Source organism: Molossus molossus, unplaced genomic scaffold (genome assembly GCF_014108415.1).
Source record: "Molossus molossus isolate mMolMol1 unplaced genomic scaffold, mMolMol1.p scaffold_m16_p_7, whole genome shotgun sequence".
Lineage (NCBI taxonomy): Eukaryota > Metazoa > Chordata > Mammalia > Chiroptera > Molossidae > Molossus > Molossus molossus.
In genome coordinates, this window is record NW_023425401.1 from 16,153,503 (window position 1) to 16,176,436 (window position 22,934).

General features: G+C 36.5%; 1 protein-coding gene across 2 annotated transcripts in view; it reads right to left on the reverse strand.

Annotated features, from left to right (window-relative positions):
- STK31 (serine/threonine kinase 31) overlaps positions 1-21,669 on the reverse strand; it is a 60,946-nt gene extending 39,277 nt beyond the window's left edge. The window contains exons 1-7 of one of the 2 annotated variants that reach the window (XM_036247114.1): positions 21,627-21,669; positions 21,474-21,526; positions 14,052-14,150; positions 9,930-10,004; positions 7,843-8,001; positions 5,970-6,328; positions 3,563-3,737 (exon numbers count right to left, since the gene is read on the reverse strand). In XM_036247114.1, coding sequence (XP_036103007.1) covers positions 3,563-3,737; positions 5,970-6,328; positions 7,843-8,001; positions 9,930-10,004; positions 14,052-14,150; positions 21,474-21,526; positions 21,627-21,654 — 948 coding nt within the window. In that variant the 5' untranslated portion in view covers positions 21,655-21,669. The remainder of the gene's footprint in view (positions 1-3,562; positions 3,738-5,969; positions 6,329-7,842; positions 8,002-9,929; positions 10,005-14,051; positions 14,151-21,473; positions 21,527-21,626) is intronic. The other variant, XM_036247115.1, reaches the window with a different exon arrangement.
- Between the last annotated feature and the right edge of the window lie 1,265 nt (positions 21,670-22,934).

The window sequence follows — 22,934 nt, forward strand, 5'->3', positions numbered from 1 at the left end:
CCACAGCATAAACAAACACTGATTTTCCTACTAGTTGGGATCTGGAAAAATATAATCTATTCCAGTCTTCTGCCTTCATACAGATTACTCTTATAGTCGATCTTAAGAAGAAAAATAGAAACAAAATTTCACATACTATTTGCCTTAATGCTTCGATTTTTTTTTAAAAGATTTTAAAAGATAAAGATCCTCATAGAAACCAAATGATTATCAATGACAATTTGTTTTGTCATAAAGTCTTATGTTGTCTGGCCGGTGTGGCTCAGCGGTTGAGCGTCAACCCATGTACTAAAGGGTCACCAGTTCTATTCCCGTCAGGGCACATGCCCAGGTTGTCAGGCCCATCCCCAGTGGGGGGCATGCTGGAGGCAGCCAATCAATGTTCTCTCTCATCGATGTTTCTCTCTCTCTCTCCCTCTCACTTCCTCTCTCTAAAATCAATAAAGGGGGAAAAAATTAAATAGAAAGTCTTATGTCATTCTCCATTACAAAAGAACCAAAAATATCATTTCTTGACCCAAGCTAGATTAAACTCCCTGATTCTGAGTGGTACTCAAAGATATATCTACCATGATTTTCCAAAGTAATGTATAGAGCTATATAATATGGATAAAGATCTGGTAACTTTATTCCAATACAAAAAGCATGTATTACACAAACATAGAACTTTATTCAATATTTAAACAACACACTTTCCAGTCAAATAAAGAAAGAGAAGCAGCCCTGGCCAATGTAGCTTAGTTGGCTGGGCGTCGCCCATGCACCGAAAGGTTGCCAGTTCAATCCCAGTCAGGGCACATGCCTGGGTTGTGGTTGTGGGCTAGGCCAATCAATGTTTTTCCCTTTCACATCTCTCTCTCTCAAAATTATTTTAAAATATTTTAAAAAGAGAGAAAACCAGCATATACTGAAAGTTCATTAATAGTAGGCTACTCTCATGTCTGCTCCCATTTGTTGAGCATGGTGACCATGAAGTAATTAATTAGTGATGTTTGTTCTTAATTTTGTTTCTATCCACTGTGACTGTTAGAATAATTACTCTAAAAATTACATAAATCTAAAAAATAGGGGAAAAATAAAAAGTTGTTCACCTTTGAAAATGTGTTTAATGCTTTCCAGAGACTCTACAAAAACAAATATTTAATGCAAATTGTTAATGAATTACATGTAGAAGAGAACTAGCCCACCAGGCCCCCCATACCAGGGTTTCAGTGCCAGGAAGAGAAGTCCCATAACTTTTGGCTATAAAACCCAGGGAGAATTGAGGCTGAGGGAGATAGGATTCTGGAGTAGCAGGCAGTTTCTCTTCTGCAGGAGGCCCACCCCAGGAGGCCCACCCCAGGAAGCCCACAGACTCACTCCCTGGGGCAAGCAACTGAAATTGACAAATTGATGGAGCCTTGGTGTAAACAACTCTGAGAGTTAAAAACTCCAGGGGGATTCACTCCTCAGGATGCCCCCAGATTTTTTAAGTTTTATCTTCTGAGTCTCTATCAGGTTCTCACCATAAATATCAGAGAAAAATTCCCTCAAGTTTCTAGCAAGGGGAAGAGAAAAGAAACCATTTTGAAATATGCCAGGCCATTCTGTAATTCTTAACAAGGTCTGCCCTGAGGGAAAACTTATTTAAACAGAGCCTAACTAATCTGGGGAAAGGGAAAAAAACAACTCCAGCCCACTTTAGCCATCTGGCCTACCTGAAGGGGTCTGGATGGGAATGAGAAGCATGTGACATTCATAGTCCAGAGGCACAGGCTCAGTAAAGCCTGAACCCTTCTCAGGCTTTTAAGACTATAAAACACTTCTCCTTCCCTCATACCTTATCACCACATTACTAAAAACCTAATTATAGCCATTTCTTTTACCTAGCACATCATGCCCAGCTATCAAGAAAAAAATCACAAGACATTAAAAGACAAAAAACACAACTGGAAAAGACAAAGCAAACATAAGAATCAGACCAGGAATGCAAAACATGATATGATTAACATGGTAAGGCTCTAAATGGATAAAGCAGACAATATTAAAGAACTGATGAGCAATGTGAGCAGAGAGAAGGAAATTCTAAGAAATGATTGAGATCAAAAACACTGTAGTAGAAATTAACAATATTTTAACAGGCTTATCGATAGACTGGATATGGCTGAGAAAAGGATCTCTATAATCCAGGGCATGTGAATCATATGTCCACAAAAGACTTGTACAAGAATATCCACAGTGGCTTTATTCACAATGGCCAAAAAGTGGAAACAACCTAAATTCCCATCAACAAAAGAATGGGTACACATACTGTGGTATATTGACACGATGGAATACTACTTAGCAATAAAAATGAACAAACTATTGATATACACAACATACATAAATCTCACAGACATTATGTTAAGTGAAGCCAGCCACAATAGAGTATGTATCAGAGGGTCCCATTTATATAAAGTACAGGACCAGGAAAACTGGGTGGAAGAAAGGATAGGCTGGAAAGAGGCACCAATGAGATTTGTTTTAAAATAACTTAGGAGCCCGGCTGGTGTGTCTCAGTGTATGAGCATCGTACCATGGACTGAGAGGTCCCAGTTCAACTCCTGGGTTACAGGCTCGATGCCCCGTAGAGGGTGTGCAGGAGGCAGCTAATCAATGTATCTCTTTCACTTTGATGTTTTCTCTCTCTCTCTCTCTCTAAAAAATCAATAAAAACATATTTTAAAAATAACTTAGGAGGCCCTGACTGGTTTTTCTCAGTGGTTAGAGTGTTGTCCTGCAGACTGAAGGGTCTCGGGTTTGATTCCCAGTCAAGGGCACATACCTGGTTTGCAGGTTCCATCCCAGCCCTGGTCAGGAGGCAACCAATCGATATGTCTCTCTCACATTGATGTTTGTCTCTCTCTCTCTCTCTCTCCCCCCCTCCCCCTCTCTCTAAAAATCAATAGAAAAATGTCCTCAGGTAAGGATTAACAAAAAATATATAAATAAATTAAATAAAATAACTTAGGTTTAGATTTTTAAAAAGATTGCCCATGTGTTTAATACTTATAAAAAATTTACATACTTAAAAGTTACATTTTGTTGCTTTCAATCCTCACCCGAGGACATGCTTAGAGAGAGGAAGAGAGAGAGAGAAAGAAACACTGATGTGAGAGAGAAACACCAATCAGTTGCCTCCCATACATGCCCCAACCAGGGACCAAACCCACAACCCAGACTTGTGTCCTGATCAGGAATCAAACCAGCAACGCTTTGGTACATAGAGTGACACTCAACCAACTGAGCCACTCCAGCTGGGCATAATTAAAAGTTTTTAAAAGAACATAACAGGAAATATAAATGAGAAATTATTAATCTTTTAAATATCCAATGAAATCCAAAGATGATTAGTTTGGAGTATAAGAAAGAAATTTCATCTATAGACAAATATAAAGTAAGAAGGAGAGAAGGACAGGAGGGAGGGGAAAGGAAGGGAAGGAAAGAAAAAGTGACAGAAAATTTAACAAATAAGAGTAGATGAATATACAGATTCCCCAGTTGGTCATTCTTTACCTTACTTAAGCCACTGAATATACCATACCTGCAGTTCCTGGGCAGTCTGTTCTACTTTCGATTCTAAGGCCTTATAACTTTTGAGAAGAACCTCCTTCTCTGTTTTAAGCTTTTCATTTTCTTCAATCAGTTTCTGGTCCTGCTTAATTTTTGCAAGGCTGACATTAGACCCTAAATTAAAGTCACCAATAGCCAAACATTCCCTGTTAAAAAAACAAATTCACTCATTTTAAAAACCAAATTGTGTAAGGCTTACAGAGATCAGAAATCTAAATTAAATTATGTTAGCCTTTTTATATCACAATATATCTTTTAATGTTAATTTTGGAAAATATTCTAAAACGTTACCTAGGTCAACATGAAAAAGACATTTTAATGCAAACTAGATTTTATAAGTGAAGTCATACTTCAGAAAACAATGCTTCCAACTCTCAAAAAAAATATGTTCCAACTTCCTCATAGCAATATCAACTCCAGCAAATATAGTAAAAAGCACTCTGTTATCAGTTTCTTCCAATCCCTGCTCCCCATCACCCCCACTCCATTTGACAGTTTAGGTCTAAAGCACTGATAAAATCCCAACAAACAGTTACATCACCTAACACATAGCATCATGACTGGGATCATGATACACAAGTATGAATGGCTTGGTACTTATAAACATCAAATGTAGATTTCCCTTTCAAGTTTATAATTCAAAATTATCTAAAAAGTGAACTCCTTTTGTAATAATCAAATTCTATCACAATAAGTTTTCACAAAACAAAGAGCCTCTCTTTTGATATTTTTTTAAAGGCAATTCCCTGAAACTCACTGAAATATTCCTAAAGCCACAGGAAAAACTTCAAAGCTTATTTAAAATTCTAGTTCTCCCTGAATAATTCAGATTTAGGGGTAGATTCTATTTTTGATAAATGTTTTCAAGAGAGTTGGCATGCTTTTGACCCAGTGATTCCACTTCTAGATATACATCTAAAGAAACCCAGAACACAAATTTGAAAAAATACATGCACCCTATGTTCATTGCAGCATTATTTACAACAGCCAAGATATAGAAGCAACCCAAGTGCCCATCAATAGAAGAGCAGATTTTAAAAGTTGTGAGATGTATACAGATACACACACACACATACAATGAATATTACTCAGTCGTAATAAAGAATGAAATCTTACCATTTTTGTCAGCATGGAAGGACCTAGAGGGTATTATGCTAAGTGAAATAAGTCAGTCAGAAAAAAACACCAAATGATTTCACTTATATGTGGAATCTAAAGAAAAAATGCATTATCTATCAACAATTAAATCTAGAAACTAAGTAAACAAAACTGAAACACACACATACAGAGAACAGACTGACAGGTGTCAGAGGCGAAGGGAGTTGGAGGACTGGGTGAATAAGGTAAAGGGATAAAGAAGTACAAACTGATAATTACAGAATAGTTATGGGGATGTGAAGTATAGCATAAGAAATATACTTAATAATATAGTAACAACTATGTATAGTGCCAGGTGTAAACATCAGGGGGGGAACACTTCGTAAAGTGTATGACTGCCTAACCACTATGCTGAACCTGAAACTAATACAAAATAATAATGAATGTAAACTGTAATTGACAATTAAAACATTTTAAAAAAAAAATTTTTTTTTTATCTTCACCAAGGACATTTTTGCATTTATCTTCAGATAGAGCAGGAGAGAGAGAGGGGGAAAGAGAGAGAGAGAAACATCAATGTGAGAGAGACACATCGACTGGTTGCCACCCACACGACCCCAACCGGGGCGGGGGACAAACTGCAACCAAGGTACGTGCCCTTAGCGGGGACTGAACACAGGACTCTCCGGGCCAGGGGCAGATGCTCTAACCGCTGAGCTAAACTGGCCATGATGAAAAATAAAACATTTTTTAAAAGAATTTTTAAAAAGGAGTTGGCATAAAGAGTTGACATATAAACTTGAAACAATTCAGGAATGATTTTTCTTTCAAAATGGCTTTTTTTTTTTTTTTATCCTCACCCGAGGACATTTTTCCATTTTTTGTTCAGACAGAGCGGGAAGGAGAGAGAGAGAGAGAGAAACATCGACATGAAAGGGACACATCGTGTGGCTGCCACCCGCACGACCAACCAGGGCCGGGGACAAACTGCAACCGAGGTACGTGCCCTTAGAGGGAACCGAACCCGGGCCTCTCTGGACCGCAGGCCGACACTCCAACCACTGAGCCAAACCAGCCAGGGCTCAAAATGGCTTTTAATGAAAACATTCCTGCTAAAGAAGAGGATAATAATACATGTTTGAGAAAAATAGAAATAATATCATTCCTGAAAACCACTGACATAGCTGAGGACTGCAGAAACATAAGCCTTGACTTCTGTGACAAGGGCTTCTACCTGAACTAAATATTAGACAACATTAAAAACCCCACCACAGTCTTACTTTGAAAAAGGCACATGATTTCCTGCATCATTTTCATCCTTCAAGTCAAGAGTCTGCCTCCCATTTAATCGCCCCTTTGGCCTGCTGAAGGTTGACTGGTTTGATCTTTGCCCCCACAAAGGAGTGGGGCCTTTGAGGTTCCTGAGAACAAGCTGACCAGGATCTGTTTTTTTTTCCTCAGAGATGTTAGTGCTGGAAGGGAGTTTGCATTTTTCTGCAAATCCTTTCTTAGCCACCTCTTCCCCTATATCCACAGTGCCATACTCGGCCTGAGCAATAACTGTTCCATCTTGATTGGTTGTTTTAATTCTCATCTTTATTTCCTTTTCAAAAATCAAGCTCCCCAAAAAGGTTCTGCCCTAAGAAAGACAGGGGGGAAGAAGATGTAAATCAGTGACACCAACATGTTTTTCTTCACTTATTTTGTTTCTACCCAGTTTTTCCAATAATCATATTTATTCATTCTCAAATCTCTATAGTAGTCTTACCTTGTTATGCAAATATACTTCCATATGTATATAAATATATTCTAATTATACATTTGCTGACGCAGATCTGATACCTGTATAGTGACCCATTTATTTATTTATTTATTTATTTATTTATTGTGGTACATGCCCCTAGCAGGAACCAAACCCGGGACTCCCTGGTCCACAGGCCAACACTCAACCGCTGAGCCAAACTGGCCAGGGCAACAGTATTTTTTAGTCAACAAATTGAAATTATAGAATATGAGCTGTTAGAAATTCCTAAATTCAAAACCCTCTTAAACTGAATTTTGTTTAAGGGTGTAACAGTTGGCATGTTAGAAGCCATGTGAGTAATTATGTATTTGCTAACTTTTAATTATTAATTATCATTCCTGTGCACTAAGCACAGATAGATATATGTAAAACATATTTGGAATTTCACCCTGGCTGGTTTGGCTCAGCAGGTGGAGTGTCAGCCTGCGGTCCAGAGAGACCCGGGTTCGGTTCTCACTATAGGCATGTACCTCGGTTGCAGTATGTCCCAGCCCTGGTTGGGTTGTGCAGGTGGCAACCACTCGATGTGTCCCTTTCACGTCGATGTTTCTCTCTCTCTCCCCCTCTCCCTCCCACCCTATCTGAACAGAATATGGAAAAATGTCCTCGGGTGAGGATTAAAAAATATATATATATTTGGAATTGGAAGATACCTTGAGATTTAATTTTAATAAGGACCTGCTTACAGTTCAAGAATAATAAAATTCCTGAAATTACTTTGATACACTCATTCTGACCAAGACAAAATCCTGAATTTAGAACACAATTTAATTAAATTGTAAGACCACCCCTGAAATTATCAGATGTCTTCTAGAATTGTTACTAACCCAAAATTTAATGGAAATGAATACAAACTAGAATCTAGATGAGCAGAACATCACTGCTAATTATCATATCAAACAGTATAAGCCTCTGCCAAAATGATGAAATCTTATTAATTTACAACTCTATTAATCTCAAATGTGTGATATTTATGATCATGGCTAGGTTAAATATCACTTTTACTTAAATACTCTCTCAAAATACAAAGACAACAGAATAATTATATTCATCAATTTATCCATCTTAATAAGAGACTCTCCTTTAAGCTTTCATAACAGAAAAAAACTATTTATATTTATATAAACATATACCACTTTTATCTGAATACCAAGATGTTTACCTAGCAAAAGATGAGCACAAACATATCATATAACTGCTTTTGAATTACCCTATAATTCATATTTTTCACTTATTTATACAAGCTTTTAAAGAAAATTAGTGAAACTTAACTACACTTATACTGTATTTTGTTTCAAGCACATAGTTTTACCTCCATTAACAAAAAATATTTAAAATCTGTAACTTGCCTGATCAAACTGAGTAACTTCTTGGCCAGAAGGAATCTGTAGTCCCCAAAGTCTATACTTCTTTGCAACACTAGAAAACTGCAGATCCAAAGGAATCTCAACTATATCAGATCGATTTAAAATTTCAGTATTTCCATAGTCAATGTATCTCACCAGACACTGGGTGGGGGGGAATGAAACAAATACTAATATGGAACTAAGATTAAATATTTCAAAGAAACCACCAATTTGCTGCTTTCTATTAATTACCTATAAATCGAAATGGCAATACCTTAAATTAACAAACAAGCTCAAGCAATATCTTCAAAATAAGGAAAATTCATAGTCAGTGAAAACCCAATGATTTCTATATTTGGTACCAAACAGTACTATTTGGCCTTCTTCAAAAAAAAAAAAAAAAAAACTGGTATTACGTAAACACTAATCTATGAAGCTTTTAGCACTCTCCTACCTGGAATGTTAAAATCAATCAACATTCTTAAATTCAAGTTGAAAAGACAGGAAAAGTTATGAAACTTCCTGTGATAAAATTAAACCTACTCTAGCAATTAGACCTTGGAAATTAATCAAATTCACCTTCACCTCCAGCTCTGTATCTGTTTAAAAAAAAAAAAAAAGGTTATCAAAAGGTCAAAGGCCATCTTGCTTCTTAATTTAAAAAGTTAAAGCCAAATCAAAAGCAAATACAAAAATAGCATGTACAGTTTTCAAGGGAAAGGTCTATTAGAAAGGTTTAGTTCATTAAGATAAACCATTATCTTTGCCAGCAATGAAAAGTGAAATTTTTAAAAAGATATTCGAACTATTACTCAAATTGTTTCATGTAGCATCTCCTTATTACACAAATAAAAATATTTATAAAAAATATATATATATATTATAAAACATTTCAAATCCAGGAAAACCACCATTGAAAAAAAAAAAAAAAAAAAAACAGTAAAGGAAAGAAAGCCTAAAGAGAGGCTTTGACACAGCTTGCAATGTGCACTTGCCACCAAACAACTATTCAGAATCTCTGCTCCACAAATCACATTAAAAAATCTCCCACATGCCCTGGCCGGTTTGGCTTAGCGGTTGGAGCATCGACCTGCGGTAGAGAGAGACCTGGGTTCGGTTCCCGCTAAGGGCATGTACCTCGGTTGCAGTTTGTCCCCGGCCCTGGTTGGTCGTGTGGGTGGCAGCCACTTGATGTGTCCCTTTCACGTCGATGTTTCTCTCTCTCTCTCTTCCTCTCTCTCCCTCCCACTCTATCTGAACAAAAAATGGAAAAATGTCCTCGGGTGAGGATAAAAAAAAAAAAAATCTCCCACAAATTCAAAATAATAACTAAACACAAAGAAAATTCATCACATTTAATCATGCAGGAGAAAACTGCAAGCCAATCTTCATTATTAACAACATGTACATCAACTAAGTAAAAGATAAACATAACTTCAGGATCAATAAAATGTTCTCCTACTCAATCTTAATAAAATGATGTTTTCAAAGTTGCCCAGCAATAATCAAACATAATTATTCAGAACTGAGGTACAGCCCTAGCCGGTTTGGCTCAGCGGTTAGAGTGTCGGCCTGCGGTACAGAGAGACCCGGGTTCGGTTCCCGCTAAGGGCATGTACTTCGGTTGCAGTTTGTCCCCGGCCCTGGTTGGTCGTGCGGGTGGCAACCACTCGATGTGTCCCTTCACATCGATGTTTCTCTCTCTCTCTCTTCCTCTCTCTCCCTCCCGCTCTGTCTGAACAAAAAATGCAAAAAAATGTCCTCGGGTGAGGATAAAAAAAAAAAGAACTGAGGTACAAAAAAACAATTAGTCACCAAAAATAATTTACTCTATTCTTGGATAATCTGGAGTGATTATGCGACAACTTAAATTCAGAAGAATATTCCTGAATCTGATCTGGATTTTTTAAAACAATTCATTTCTTTTGTATTCACTAGGTAAAAAAAATGTATGTTTTCATATATTTATAAGTTCATTGTACCAGATCTTATTATTACTATGAATTAGCAATGAAGGGATAAATAAGCATCAAATTTTAGAACCAGAATAAATATTCCTCAGGGAAAAAAAAATTAACATTTATTCCTGCCTTTTCATCACTGATGATTTTCAGTATTTTGCATCTGTACCAACATTTATCTTCAGAAAATAATCCACCATAAATCTACAAAGAGAAAAAAAAGTGAAATTATTTGGAATTTTAACTAATCAAAGCATGCTAAGTAGGTAATAGTGGTTAGCACTTATTAAGCACTTACTACATGTCAATAAGTATTTCATATATAACTAATTTTATTCTTACAACAACCCTATGAGGCAGGTACTTACTTTGTTTTCACCATTATACACCTAAAGTCATAAGCTAGTAAACTGCAGAACCAGAATTCAAACTGAAGCAATCGGACTACACAGTCCATTATGCTATTCTGCCTCTCCAAAAAAAAGGTGGGGGAATTGGGAGCAGGAGAAGATAAAAAACAGACAACTCAAAAAGGTGGCACAAATTAGTGTTTTCATGTTCTCTGGCGATAAATGCACCATATTCACTGCAGTATTATTTACAATAGCTGATGTATGGAAGCAACCTAGATGTTCATCAATACATGAACAGATAAGAAGATGTGGTACACATATACAATGGAATATGACAAGCCATAAAGAAATAATGAAATCTTGCCATTTACAATAACATGGATGAACCTAGAGGGTATTATGCCAAGTGAAATAAGTCAGACAAAGACAAATACCATATAATTTCACTTATATATGGAAACTAAAAATCCAAACAAACCAGGAACAGACTCATAGATACAGAATAAACTGATAGTTGCAGCGGTTGGAGAGGAATGGGCAAAAATTGTGAACGGGATTAAGAAGTACAAACTTCCACCTGGCCGGTGTGGCTTAGTGGATTGAGCATCGTCCCAAGGGCTGAAGGGTCCCAGTTCAATTCTCAGTCAAGGCACATGCCCAGGTTGCAGGCTCAATCCCCAGAAGGGGACGTGCAGGAGGCAGCCAATCGATGTTTCTCTCTCACTTTGATGTTTCTCTCTCTCCCCCACTTCCTCTCTAAAAAATCAATAAAAACATTTAAAAAGTACAAACTTCCAGTTATAAAATAAATAAGTTACAGGGATGTAACATATGGCATAGAAAATAGAGTCAGCCCTGGCCTGTTTGGCTCAGTGGTTAGAGCATTGGCCCGCAGACCTGAGAGTACTGGGTTCAGTTCCCCCTAAGGGCACGTACCTCAGTTGCAGTTTGTCCCTGGCCCCAGTTGGGGTCGTGTGGGTGGCAACCACTCGATGTGTCTCTCTCACATTGATGTTTCTCTCTCTCTCTCTTCCCCCCTCTCTCCTTCCTGCTCTATTTGAAGATACATGCAAAAAATGTCTTCGGGTGAGGATTAAGAAAAAATAATAAAAATAAAATAAAGAAAATAGAGTCAATAATAACCTAACTTTATACAGTGACAGATAGTTACTAGACAATCATGGTGACCACTTACTTCATTAAGCAATATAAATGTTAAATAGCTATATTGTACATCTGAAACTAATATATTGTATGTCAACTATACTCTAGTTAAAAAACACACACACAAGCATCAAACACTTGAAATCACGCTGCTTTAATGTATGAAGATATAACTGATTAAATTAATTGCTCTTAAAACATAAATATTCCAAGTACATGCCATTTAAAGCTAATTCTTAACTACAGTGGGATCCATAAGTCCTACCAGCCAAGAAAGGTTTTTATATTTTTTACTTTGTATATAAGTTTAGGGCTAATTAAAAAAAAAAAAAGCAAGCCCTGGCCAGTTTGGCTCAGTGATTGGAGCATCACCCCATGGTCCAGAGAGACCCGGGTTCAGTTCCACTAAGGGCACATACCTCGGTTGTAGTTTGTCCCTGGCTCCGGTTGGGGTTGTGCAGGAGACAGCCACTTGATGTGTCCCTTTCACATCGATGTTTCTCTCTCTCTCTTCCTTTCTCTCCCTCCCACTCTATCGGAACAGAAAATGGAAAAATGTCCTCGGGTCAGGACAAAAAAAAAAAGTTTAGAGCTATTAAATGGATAAAATTAAGTCAGATAATATCCTTAAATACCAAACTTTCATTTATTTTAAGTTATTTTAATTCAATTATATTTAATAAAAGAACAAAGAGAAAAATTTACATACTTAAGTCAATTTCTCAACCTCAGAACCACTAACATTTGAGACAGGATAATCTTTGCAGGCAGGGGTGTAGGGATATTGGTTGTCCTGTCCATTGCAAGATGTTTAGCAACATCCCCCTTGCCTCTACCTACAAGATACCCATAACACACCCTCCAGTTGCGACAACCAAAAAGTTCTCCCAACACTGCCAAATGTCTCCTGGGAGTGCAGAATACAAAATCTCTCCAGGTTGGTGATCACTTTAAATCATTCATTCTCAATGGAGAAAATATCCCCAAGGGAGTTAAAACTGGTTCCTGATGGGTGAGGAGGCATCGTAGATATTACAATGGTTTGCAGTCCTCCAAAGTTCAACCCTAACTGACAATATAAACTGATAACCAGTTTATCTGTGATGTTCACATGTCTTCGAGGAAAGAGAGCCCTTAGGGAAAATTGCCTTAGAAGGGCATGATGAAAAAGAGGTTGAGCAATACTGTTTTAAGTGACAGTGTAAAATTAATTTTAAGTGTATCACTCTGAACTAGGTCAAATTCACAGATTTTAAAGCAAAAGGAACACACCATGTAAAACTAAAAATCCTCAACTCCCCAAAGCAACAAAGTACAAATCAATCCAGACATACAAATAGATATCTACCAAGGTAAACACTACAAAGAATAGGTGTGTTCAATTAGCACTTGGCTCTGGTTCCCTTGGCCAGCATTCAACTGGAGGGCAAGAGAGAGCACGAATGGCATGGTGCTCTTTCCCAACCACCTCACTTCACTTTTCAGCAAGCAATCAGGTTTAGTAGCAAAAATAGCTGATAATCTACAGTCCTTATTCAATTTCAAATTCTGCAAAAGGTCACATTATCTTTAGTTAAGACTCTGTAGTAATATACTGATAAAATAAACAACTGGATATAAGGCAAGTAATAGAAATGGTATATCATTACAACCCAGTCTAAGTAAAGATGGGGATACTTGTATCCAAGAATAGAGCTGGGACCCAACCAACTTGAGGAATCTGAAGTTATCATAATACAAGCCTATCCCAGACAGATTTATTTGTCTTTAGAACATAGTCCCATTGTACCTGGTACCAATCTTCTCAAGAAACACTTAATCACTAAGGAAAATTTACAAAGTATAAGCCATTCATGGATAATCAGAGATGACTGAGTAATCATTTATAAGTCTTTGACACTTGTTAAAATTTTTTGTTAAGTAATTTATTTTGCACTCAACAGAGGAAAAGCAGGTATCTCTAATTTTTGACACTATTTAGCATAGTCACAGACTATAAGAATGCTTTAAAAAACCTAAAAACTTTACAAATTGCATTACCTTATTCATTCTGATGCTCAACTCCAAACTACATTGCTTCTTTCCCTCTAAATTTCTTCTTTTCACACATTTTTACGTATGACATTGGGATTTTAATTATTTTAAAATAAAACTGATAGACATGTTATTAGAAGAAAATCAAAGTATATTCAAAAGGGTAAAGAATAAGACTTCCTTCACAACTCTCTTCAACATGCACTCCCTGAAAATAATTTTACACTTTGTAAAATTAATGTTACACACACACTAGGAAATATATGTTTATACATTTACACAATAGGCTCATTTTACACACACTATTTTGCACCTAATTCCATATCAAAATATAGAGATCTACCTCCCTCACTTAAATAACCTGGGCTTTGAGCTGGGTAAGACAAACAAGGCACCCAGCATACAAAATTCTATTAAAGAGGCACTCACTCTGAGGTACCAACCCTGCACGTGCGTAAGTGCCTCCTTATGTTTCACACAAGGACTCTACTTTGTTCACCAATGTACATAGTGCCTAGTACAAAGCAGACAGTCCATAGTATTTTTGAAAGAATAAACTTACTATGACTATAGTTTATACGTATTCTAAAATTTTGCCTCTTCCTTTCAAATATCCAACAATTTCAAAAACTAAAAAATTTAAGATATAGGAAATATTAACATGACAGATGGAATAATTATATCCAATAATATGTCTCACCTTCTTTAGATCAAAATTCCCAAAAACTGAATTGGCATTAGGACAAACTTCAGACAGTGAGCAACCAATCTTCATAATATCCTTATTTCTACTGATATTCTAGAAGGAAGAACAGATATAGTATGATTCAGTAAAATAACACTTGATAGTGTTACCAATTAAAGGTTGTACTAAGTATAATACTTAAAAGACTCTGGAGCATTAGAAATTAAGTCAAATTCTTATGTCAATATTTTTTCATAATTCAAGTAAGTTCTTTATAAGAAATGGGACTAGGCTATAGAAAACTTTTACTTCCCAATAAATTCAAATTACTTGGAATTCAAACCAAGCTACCAGATATTATTAGATCATATGAAGATGTAAGTTTTAAACAACTGTCCCTGGATTTTACTTTAGATCAAATTCTAATTGTTCAAAACATATAATATTTTGATCTAATGACATGAGTCTTCTCGTTTTTTGTATAAACGAAATGTATATAAATAATTCCAAAATGTATACATTCCTCTGTACACAAATAATGTAATCTAGTTAGTAAATTCATTTCTTATAGGGTCATGGGTTAACAATTTGAAACTACTTTAGGTAGATACTAGGATATATGGTAAATAATGAGAGCAGGGAGAAAGAAATTACAAATAAGGAAGGCTAAATAAACCTATAGCATTAGAACTAGAAGGTATCAGAATGAAGTTATAATGTGTGTGTGTGTGTGTCTGTGCGTGCACACACGTATGTGCATTATATGTTTGTGTGTATTCATGCATATAGGAAAAAGAGAGAGAGAATTATAGATGTGTATATGAGTGGGTTTTTATACATACACATCTTTTCTAGCTCTGTATGCTGAGGGCCTAGAAGCAATGACACTTCGGTAGCAAAAAAAAGAAGAAGAAGAAGAAGAATGGGGATGTGTTTAAAGGACAATAGGCAATGTGAACAATCTCCTAGTGGCCAAAGCTGCAACAAATTAACCATAAAATAAATAATGATAGTATTTAAATTATATCCCTCAGACTATATACCCACTGTCCATATTAATATAAGTCATCAAGCAAATGGAGAACAGACAGCTCTCCATTAAAGAATTCCAAGAATTCCAATTAATGAACTTATACGCATGTATGCATGAACAGTGGACATGGACAACAATCTGGGGAAGGGGCAGGGAGGGGAGAGGGAGGGGGGAATCAGTGGGGGAAAAAAGGAGAATCATCTGTAACAAAAATTAATCAATAAAAAAATAAATAACATAAAAACAATTTAAAACCACTGAAGAAAAAAAACAAACAAACAAAAAAAAGAATTCCAACTAATAAATGTAAATGGAATGAGGGAAACAGCAAGTCATCATTAGGTAAGCACCATATTAACAAATAATAAAATTTGTGGGTGAAACATTGAAGAGAAACAAGATTAGTCTCAATATATCTCCCTCTAAAACATTTATTAATTCAAAAGAAAAAACAGTAACTTCACAGTTAAGAAACCCAGCAGTTACTACTGTTAACCAAGTGGATCAAGGTTAATGTCGTCAATAATGAAATATAGCAACATCATGAACCCCCAATATGATGCACTGAACAGGACACAACATCACTTATGCAATATTTCTGCCGACCTATGAGAAACCATCAAGCAAATTCAAACTGAGGGATACTCTATGAAATAACTGACCAGTGTCCCATGGACTAAGAGGTCCTGGTTTGATTCCCAGTCAGGGCACATTCCAGGTTGCAGGCTCAATCCCCAATAGGGGGCATGCAGGAGGCAGCCAATCAATGTATCTCTCTCACACCTAGGTTTCTCTCTCTCTCTCTCCCTTCCTCTCCTTCTCTAAAGAAATCAATGAAAACTTTATTTTTTTAAAGCCCTGGACTTACATCACACACAAGAATAAACTCAAAAGGGATAAAAGACTTAAATGTGACTCGTGAACCCATAAAAATCCTAGAAGATACTGTAGGCAACTAAATTTCAAACATTATACGCAGCAGAATTTTCACTGATACATCACCTAAGGCAACAGAAACAAAAGAGAAAATGAACTCATGGGACTACATCAAACTCAAAGCTTCTGCACAGCAAAAGAAACCACCGCCAAAATGAAAAGGCAACCCACTCTATGGGAGAGCATCATTGCCAATGATATACCAGATAAGGGGTTAATTTCCAAAAAATATAGAGTGCTCATACAGTTCAACAAAAGGAAGACAAAGAACCCAATTAAAAAATGGGCAGAGGACTCTTATTTAACATTGTACTGGAAGTCTTAGCCACAGCAATCAGACATGAAGAAAAAATAAAAGGGATCCAAATTGGAAAGGAGGAAGTGAAACTGTCATTATTTGCAGATGACATGATATTGTACATAGAAAACCCTAAAGACTCCATCAAAAATCTATTAGACTTAATAAATGAATTTGGCAAAGTAGCAGGATACAAAATTAACGTCAAGAAATCGACGGCATTCTTGTACACCAATGATGAACTCACAGAAAGAGAAACTGAAAAAACAATCCCATTTACCATCGCGCCAAAAAAATTACGATACCTAGGAATAAACTTAACCAAAGAAGTAAAGGACCTATTTGCAGAAAACTACAGGTCATTGAAAAAAGAAATAGAGGAAGATATAAAAAAGTGGAAGCACATACCCTGTTCATGGATTGGAAGAATTAACATCATTAAAATGTCCATACTACCCAAAGCAATCTATAGATTCAATGCAATCCCCATCAAAATACCAACGACATATTTCATAGAACTAGAACAAATACTTCAAAATTCATATGGAACCAAAAAAGACCCAGAATAACCACAGCAATCTTGAAAAAGAAGAACAAAGTAGGTGGGATCACAATACCAGATATCAGGTTATATTACAAAGTGACTATAACCAAAACAGCCTGGTACTGGCACAAGAACAGGCATATAGACCAGTGGAACAGAACTGAAAACCCAGAAATGGACCGAAGGCAATACGCTCAATTAATATTTGACAAAGGTGGCAAGAGCATACAGTGGAGTAAAGACAGCCTCTTTAATAAATGGTGTTGGGAAAATTGGACAGCTACATGCAAAAAAATGAAACTAGACCATCAACTTACACCATACACAAAAATAAATTCGAAATGGATAAAAGACTTAAATGTGACCCGTGAATCCATAAAAATTCTAGAAGAAAATGTAGGCAACAAAATTTCGGACACCATACGGAGCAGAATTTTCACTGATACATCACCTAAGGCAACAGAAATAAAGGAGAAAATGAACACATGGGACTACATCAAACTAAAAAGCTTCTGCACAGCAAAAGACACAATCATCAAAATGGAAAGGCAACCCACTGTATGGGAGAACATCATTGCCAATGATGTATTAGATAAGGGGTTAATCTCCAATATATATAGAGTGCTCATACAACTCCACAAAAGGAAGACAAAGAACCCAATTAAAAAATGGGCAGAGGAGCTGAATAGACACCTCTCCAAACAGGACATACAAATGGCCAAAAGACATATGAAGAAATGCTCAACATCACTAATCATCAGAGAGATGCAAATTAAAACAACAATGAGGTATCACCTCACACCTGTCAGAATGGCCGCCATCAACAAATCATCAAACAACAAGTGTTGGCGAGGGTGTGGAGAAAAGGGAACTCTAATACACTGCTGGTGGGAATGCAGACTGGTGCAGCCGCTATGGAAAACAATATGGTGCTACCTCAAAAAATTAAAAATTGAACTTCCATTTGACCCAGTGATCCCACTGCTGGGAATATACCCTAAGAAGCCTGAAACACCAATCAGGAAGAATATATGTACCCCCATGTTCATAGCAGCACTATTTACAATAGCTAAGATCTGGAAACAGCCCAAGTGTCCACCAGTAGACGAATGGATAAAAAAGTGGTGGTACATATACACAATGGAGTACTATGCAGCGGTAAGAAAGAAAGATCTCTTATCCTTTGAGACGACATGGAGGGACCTGGAAAGTATTATCCTAAGTGAAAGAAGCCAAACAGAAAAAGACAAATACCACATGATCTCACTTATATACGGAATATAATGAACATAACAGTCTGAGGAATACAGTAGACCCAGACACATGAAAGTAGGGCACAGACTGACATCCCTCAGAAGAGGGGATGGGGGGGGGGGGTGGGAAGAGATAAACCACAGAACTTATATGCATGTATGCATGACCAATGGACATGGACAACTAAGCCAGGAACGGGGCGGAGGTGGGGTGGGGTGGGGGGTGCCAATGGGGTAAAAAGGTAAAATATCTGTAACAAAAAAATAAATAAAAATTCATATAAAAATAAATAAATAAATAAAAAATAAAAGGAAAATAAAATTAAATTAAATTAAAATTAAAAAATTTTAAAAAAATGGGCAGAGGAACTAAATAGACACCTCTCTAAACAGGACATACAAATGGCCAAGAGACATATTAAGAAATGCTCAACATCACTAATCATCAGAGAGACGCAAATTAAAACAACAATGAGGTATCACCTCACACCTGTCAGAATGGCCACCATCAACAAATCATCAAACAAGTGCTGACGAGGGTGTGGGGAAAAGGGGACTGACTCTAGCACACTGCTGGTGGGAATGCAGATTGGTGTAGCCACTATGGAAAACAATATGGGTTACCTCAAAAAATTAAAAATTGAAGTGCCATTTGACCCAGTGATCCCACTTCTAGGAATATACCCTAAGAAGCCTGAAACACCAATCAGAAAGACTATGTACCCCATGTTCATAGCAGCACTGTTTACAACAGCTAAGATCTAGAAACAGCCCAAGTGTCCAGCAGACGAATGGATAAAAAAGCTGTGGTGCATATACACAATGGAATACTGTGTAGCTGTAAGAAAGAAAGATCTCTTATCCTTTGAGACAACATGGAGGGACCTGGAGAGTATTATCCCAAGTGAAACAAGCCAAGCAGAGAAAGACAAATATCACATGATCTCACTTATTTGTGGAATATAATGAACCTAACAGTCTGAGGAACAGGGTAGACCCAGAGACGTAGAAGTAGGGTATAGACTGACAACCAGGGGGAAGAGATAAACCACAGAACTTATATGCATGTATGCATAACCAATGGACATGGACAACAAAACTGGAGACGGGGTGGGGAGGAGCGTGTCAATGGGAAAAAAGGAGAAATATCTGTAACAAAAATAAATTAATAAAAAAATAAAAAGACACATTTCCTAACTTTTTTAAGTGTGTTCAAATTTCTACAGGGGCCTTAACTTCATGGCTAAAATATGTGGTTAGTCAAGTATGGCCTCAGACACCTGTTTTGGTAAATAAAATTTTAATAGATCACAGTTACAGCTCTTTGTTTATGTACTGTCTATGACTGCTTCTGCACTCTGATGGCAGAGTTGCTAAAACTGAACAGTTCCAACACAGACTCTGTCTGTATTTTAAGGTTTGTATATATAAACCACAAACCTTAAAACATTTACTATCTAATTTTTTACAGAAAAAGTTTACTGACACCAGATTTCAAAAGCTTAGTATGAAAAAAATAAAAATACCTTGTTAGCCCTGGCTGGTGTAGCTCTGTGGTTAGAGCATCAGCCCGCACACTGGAGGGTCATGGGTTTGATTCCTGGGTTACAGGTTTGATCACCCACCCCAGCTGGGGCACATGTAGGAGGCAACCTATCAATGTGTCTCTCTCACATCAATGTTTCATCAATGTTTCATCTCTTTCTCTCCCCCGCCCTTCACTCTCTCTAAAAACCATGGAAAAAATATCCTCAGGTGAGGATTAACAAAAATTTGTGCTGATTACATTCTGAAATGACATTCTGAATATTTTGAGTAAAATAAATTAAAATTGATTTGTCCTGTTTACTTTTACTTCATATGTGTCTGCTAAATTTTAAATTACTCATGGTTCACATACTTTTGCTGCACAGCTTTGGTCTAGAAAATCTTATTTAAACTAATAAATGCCACATACCAAAAATAAAAAATATATTTTAAAAAGCCCAGGCCAGTTTGGCTCAGTGGTTGGCGCATAGGCCTGCGGACCAGAGTCCCGGGTTCGGTTTCCACTAGGAGCACATACCAAAAACAAAAAATAAAATAAACAAACTAATAAATGCTGTTCCTATATAATGAGCTTAAACATAATTTATCATTCAACCTCGGACACTGTTGAGAGTGACACAGATGCTATTAATACAAAGGGCATAGAACCAGAACACATGGGCCCTTTAGAAAATACATGCATAAGCAGAAATACAAATTTGCCACAAGTTTTCTATGAATGGTGCCCTTCTCCAATATATTTTCTATAGAGATTTAAGAACTGTGAATCAGCCCTGGTCAGTTTGGCTCAGCAGTTAGAGCGTCGGCCTGAGGTCCAGAGAGACCCAGGTTCAGTTCCCACTAAGGGCATGTACCTCAGTTGCAGTTTGTCCCCGGCCCTGGTTGGGTCGTGTGAGTGGCAGCCGCTCGATGTGTCCCTTTTATGTCGATGTTTTTCTCTCTCTCTCCCTCCCACTCTATCTGAACAAAATATTGAAAAATGTCCTTGGGTGAGGATATTAAAAAAAAACAAAAAAAAAAAACAACTGTGGATTAATCACATTCTTCTATAACTTTTCTTCTCATAAATTCTATTTCTCACATTACCAATTCACTCCACCCCCACAAAAAGGAATTCTCATGCTGTAGGAAGTATAGAGAAATATCATTCCTTTCCCTCCATGTGTAGTTCATAAAATTAAAAATTAGTGAGTATATATGTTAATTAGAGGAATCCACCATCTTAAATTCTGGAACTCATGCACTTTGGTGCCTGGCTTTGTATTTAAACAGAGTAAACTTATCCGACTTGAAGCCTTGCAATAGAAACAGTAATGTTTCATCACTGCTTCCAATTTTGCAATGATAAAGATACTGTATCTCAAATTCAAAATTAAGCCATTAGAAAAAAATGAGATTTTTAAACTTAGTATCTCTTTCAAGAAACAATCTTATAAAATATCACTAGATGGAGCTGTAACTTCACAAATAAAACAGTTTCTCAGCATCTTCAGTATTTTATGCAGTCTAGATCATTGGTGTAAAATTGAGTGTAACTCTGAACCACAATTACATTCTTACTATGACCAGTCTACTCATAGCAGGTATTAAGTTCCAGCTGTAGCCATTTGTCTTCTAATAATGCCTTGTATTAAATGACTGTCAATAAAAATAAGAAACTGAGAATGAGAAAATTTAAAAAATGAGAAATAAGAAATTTTACAATTATATATATATATATATATATTTTTTTTTTTTCAGGGATTTTTATATTTGTTTTTGTTGAGGAAGACCTGTGTTAGTAGAGGAAAGGGTGGGAGAGGAAATCAACCAGGTTGCTATTTACCTGGGCCCAAAATGTTACTGCATCTTCCACATGACTTCCAACCACATCTTCAACTAAAATCAAATCACAATGCAAAGAAAATTAGGAATTAATCAAGGTCATCTAGTTTTTACATCCAAAAATAATTTTTAGTGTCAGTACCTTTGTCAGTACCTTTGTTGTAATGTGTATCTTCATCCATTTGGGCAATTCCTGAAAAACTAAAACAATGCAATACCTTGAATTAGGTTCTAATAATCTGTCCATTAACAGTGAATAAAGACTAAACCTAATGTTCAAAATCCTACAAGTATGTTTTGCCCTAAATAAAGTTATCAAAATTCAAACTCTATACTAAAAGACCTAAAAAATATTTGTTTAATAATTAATTCTTTTGTTTTAGTATATTATATTTTGCAATTTCCTACACAAACACCATCTTTGACATTATCTCTTTATCCAAACTTATACAAATGTACACAAAAGGGGATAATTCATGCATATTTTGATCACTTACATAAATCACTTCATAACAATGTGTATATTCTTTTTAAATAATTGATGCTCTTGTATGCATAACCAATAAATGTAGACAGCAATGCTGGGGGGAGGAGGAATTGGGAGGAAGGTGTCGGTGGAGGGGGGGAACATCTGTAACAAAAATAAATTTTTAAAAATTGCAAAAAATAATAAAAAATTTATACTATAAAAAAATAAAATTGAACCCTTCCCAAAACAAGAGTAGGACTGGCTGGTGTGGCTCTGTTGGAGCATCATTCCATACACGGAAAGGTTTCGGGTTCAATTCCCAGTCAGGGCACGTACCTAGGTTTCGAGTTCCATCCCCGGTGGCACACATATGGGAGGCAACTGATCAATGTTTTTCTCTCGCTCTCTCTCTCTGAATCTCAATCTCTCCTTTCCCCTCTCTCTTAAAAAAAAAAAAAAAATCAATAAACATATCCTCAGGTGAGAAATAAAAAAATAATAATAAACAAAAAGAAATACTACAAATATATATAGAACAAATGCTTCAGAATGGTAATGAATTTTATTTAAAATGCACAGTGGTTTCTGTTTTCGAAGATACCCTGCAATTAAAGACTTGCAAAATAAATCAAATTTTGCCCATTACTTCAAAAATAATTTTTATTACATAATATACTTTCCCAACTGCAAAATATTTCAAAATAAAGACCTACCAGTTTATCATTTTATCCTTACCACACTTGAATATTGCACTTTACATGCATAAATGTTAGTTCTTCCAAGGAAACTGAAAATACAGACTTAAGGACTTTAAAAGTTATCTAAGCCCTGGCTGGTTTGGCTCAACCGTTAGAGCGTCGGCCTGAGGTCCAGAGAAACCAGGGTTCAGTTCCCGCTAAGGGCATGTACCCCGGTTGCAGTTTGTCCCGGGCCCTGGTTGGTCGTGCGGGTGGCAGCCACTCGATGTGTCCCTTTCATGTCGATGTTTCTCTC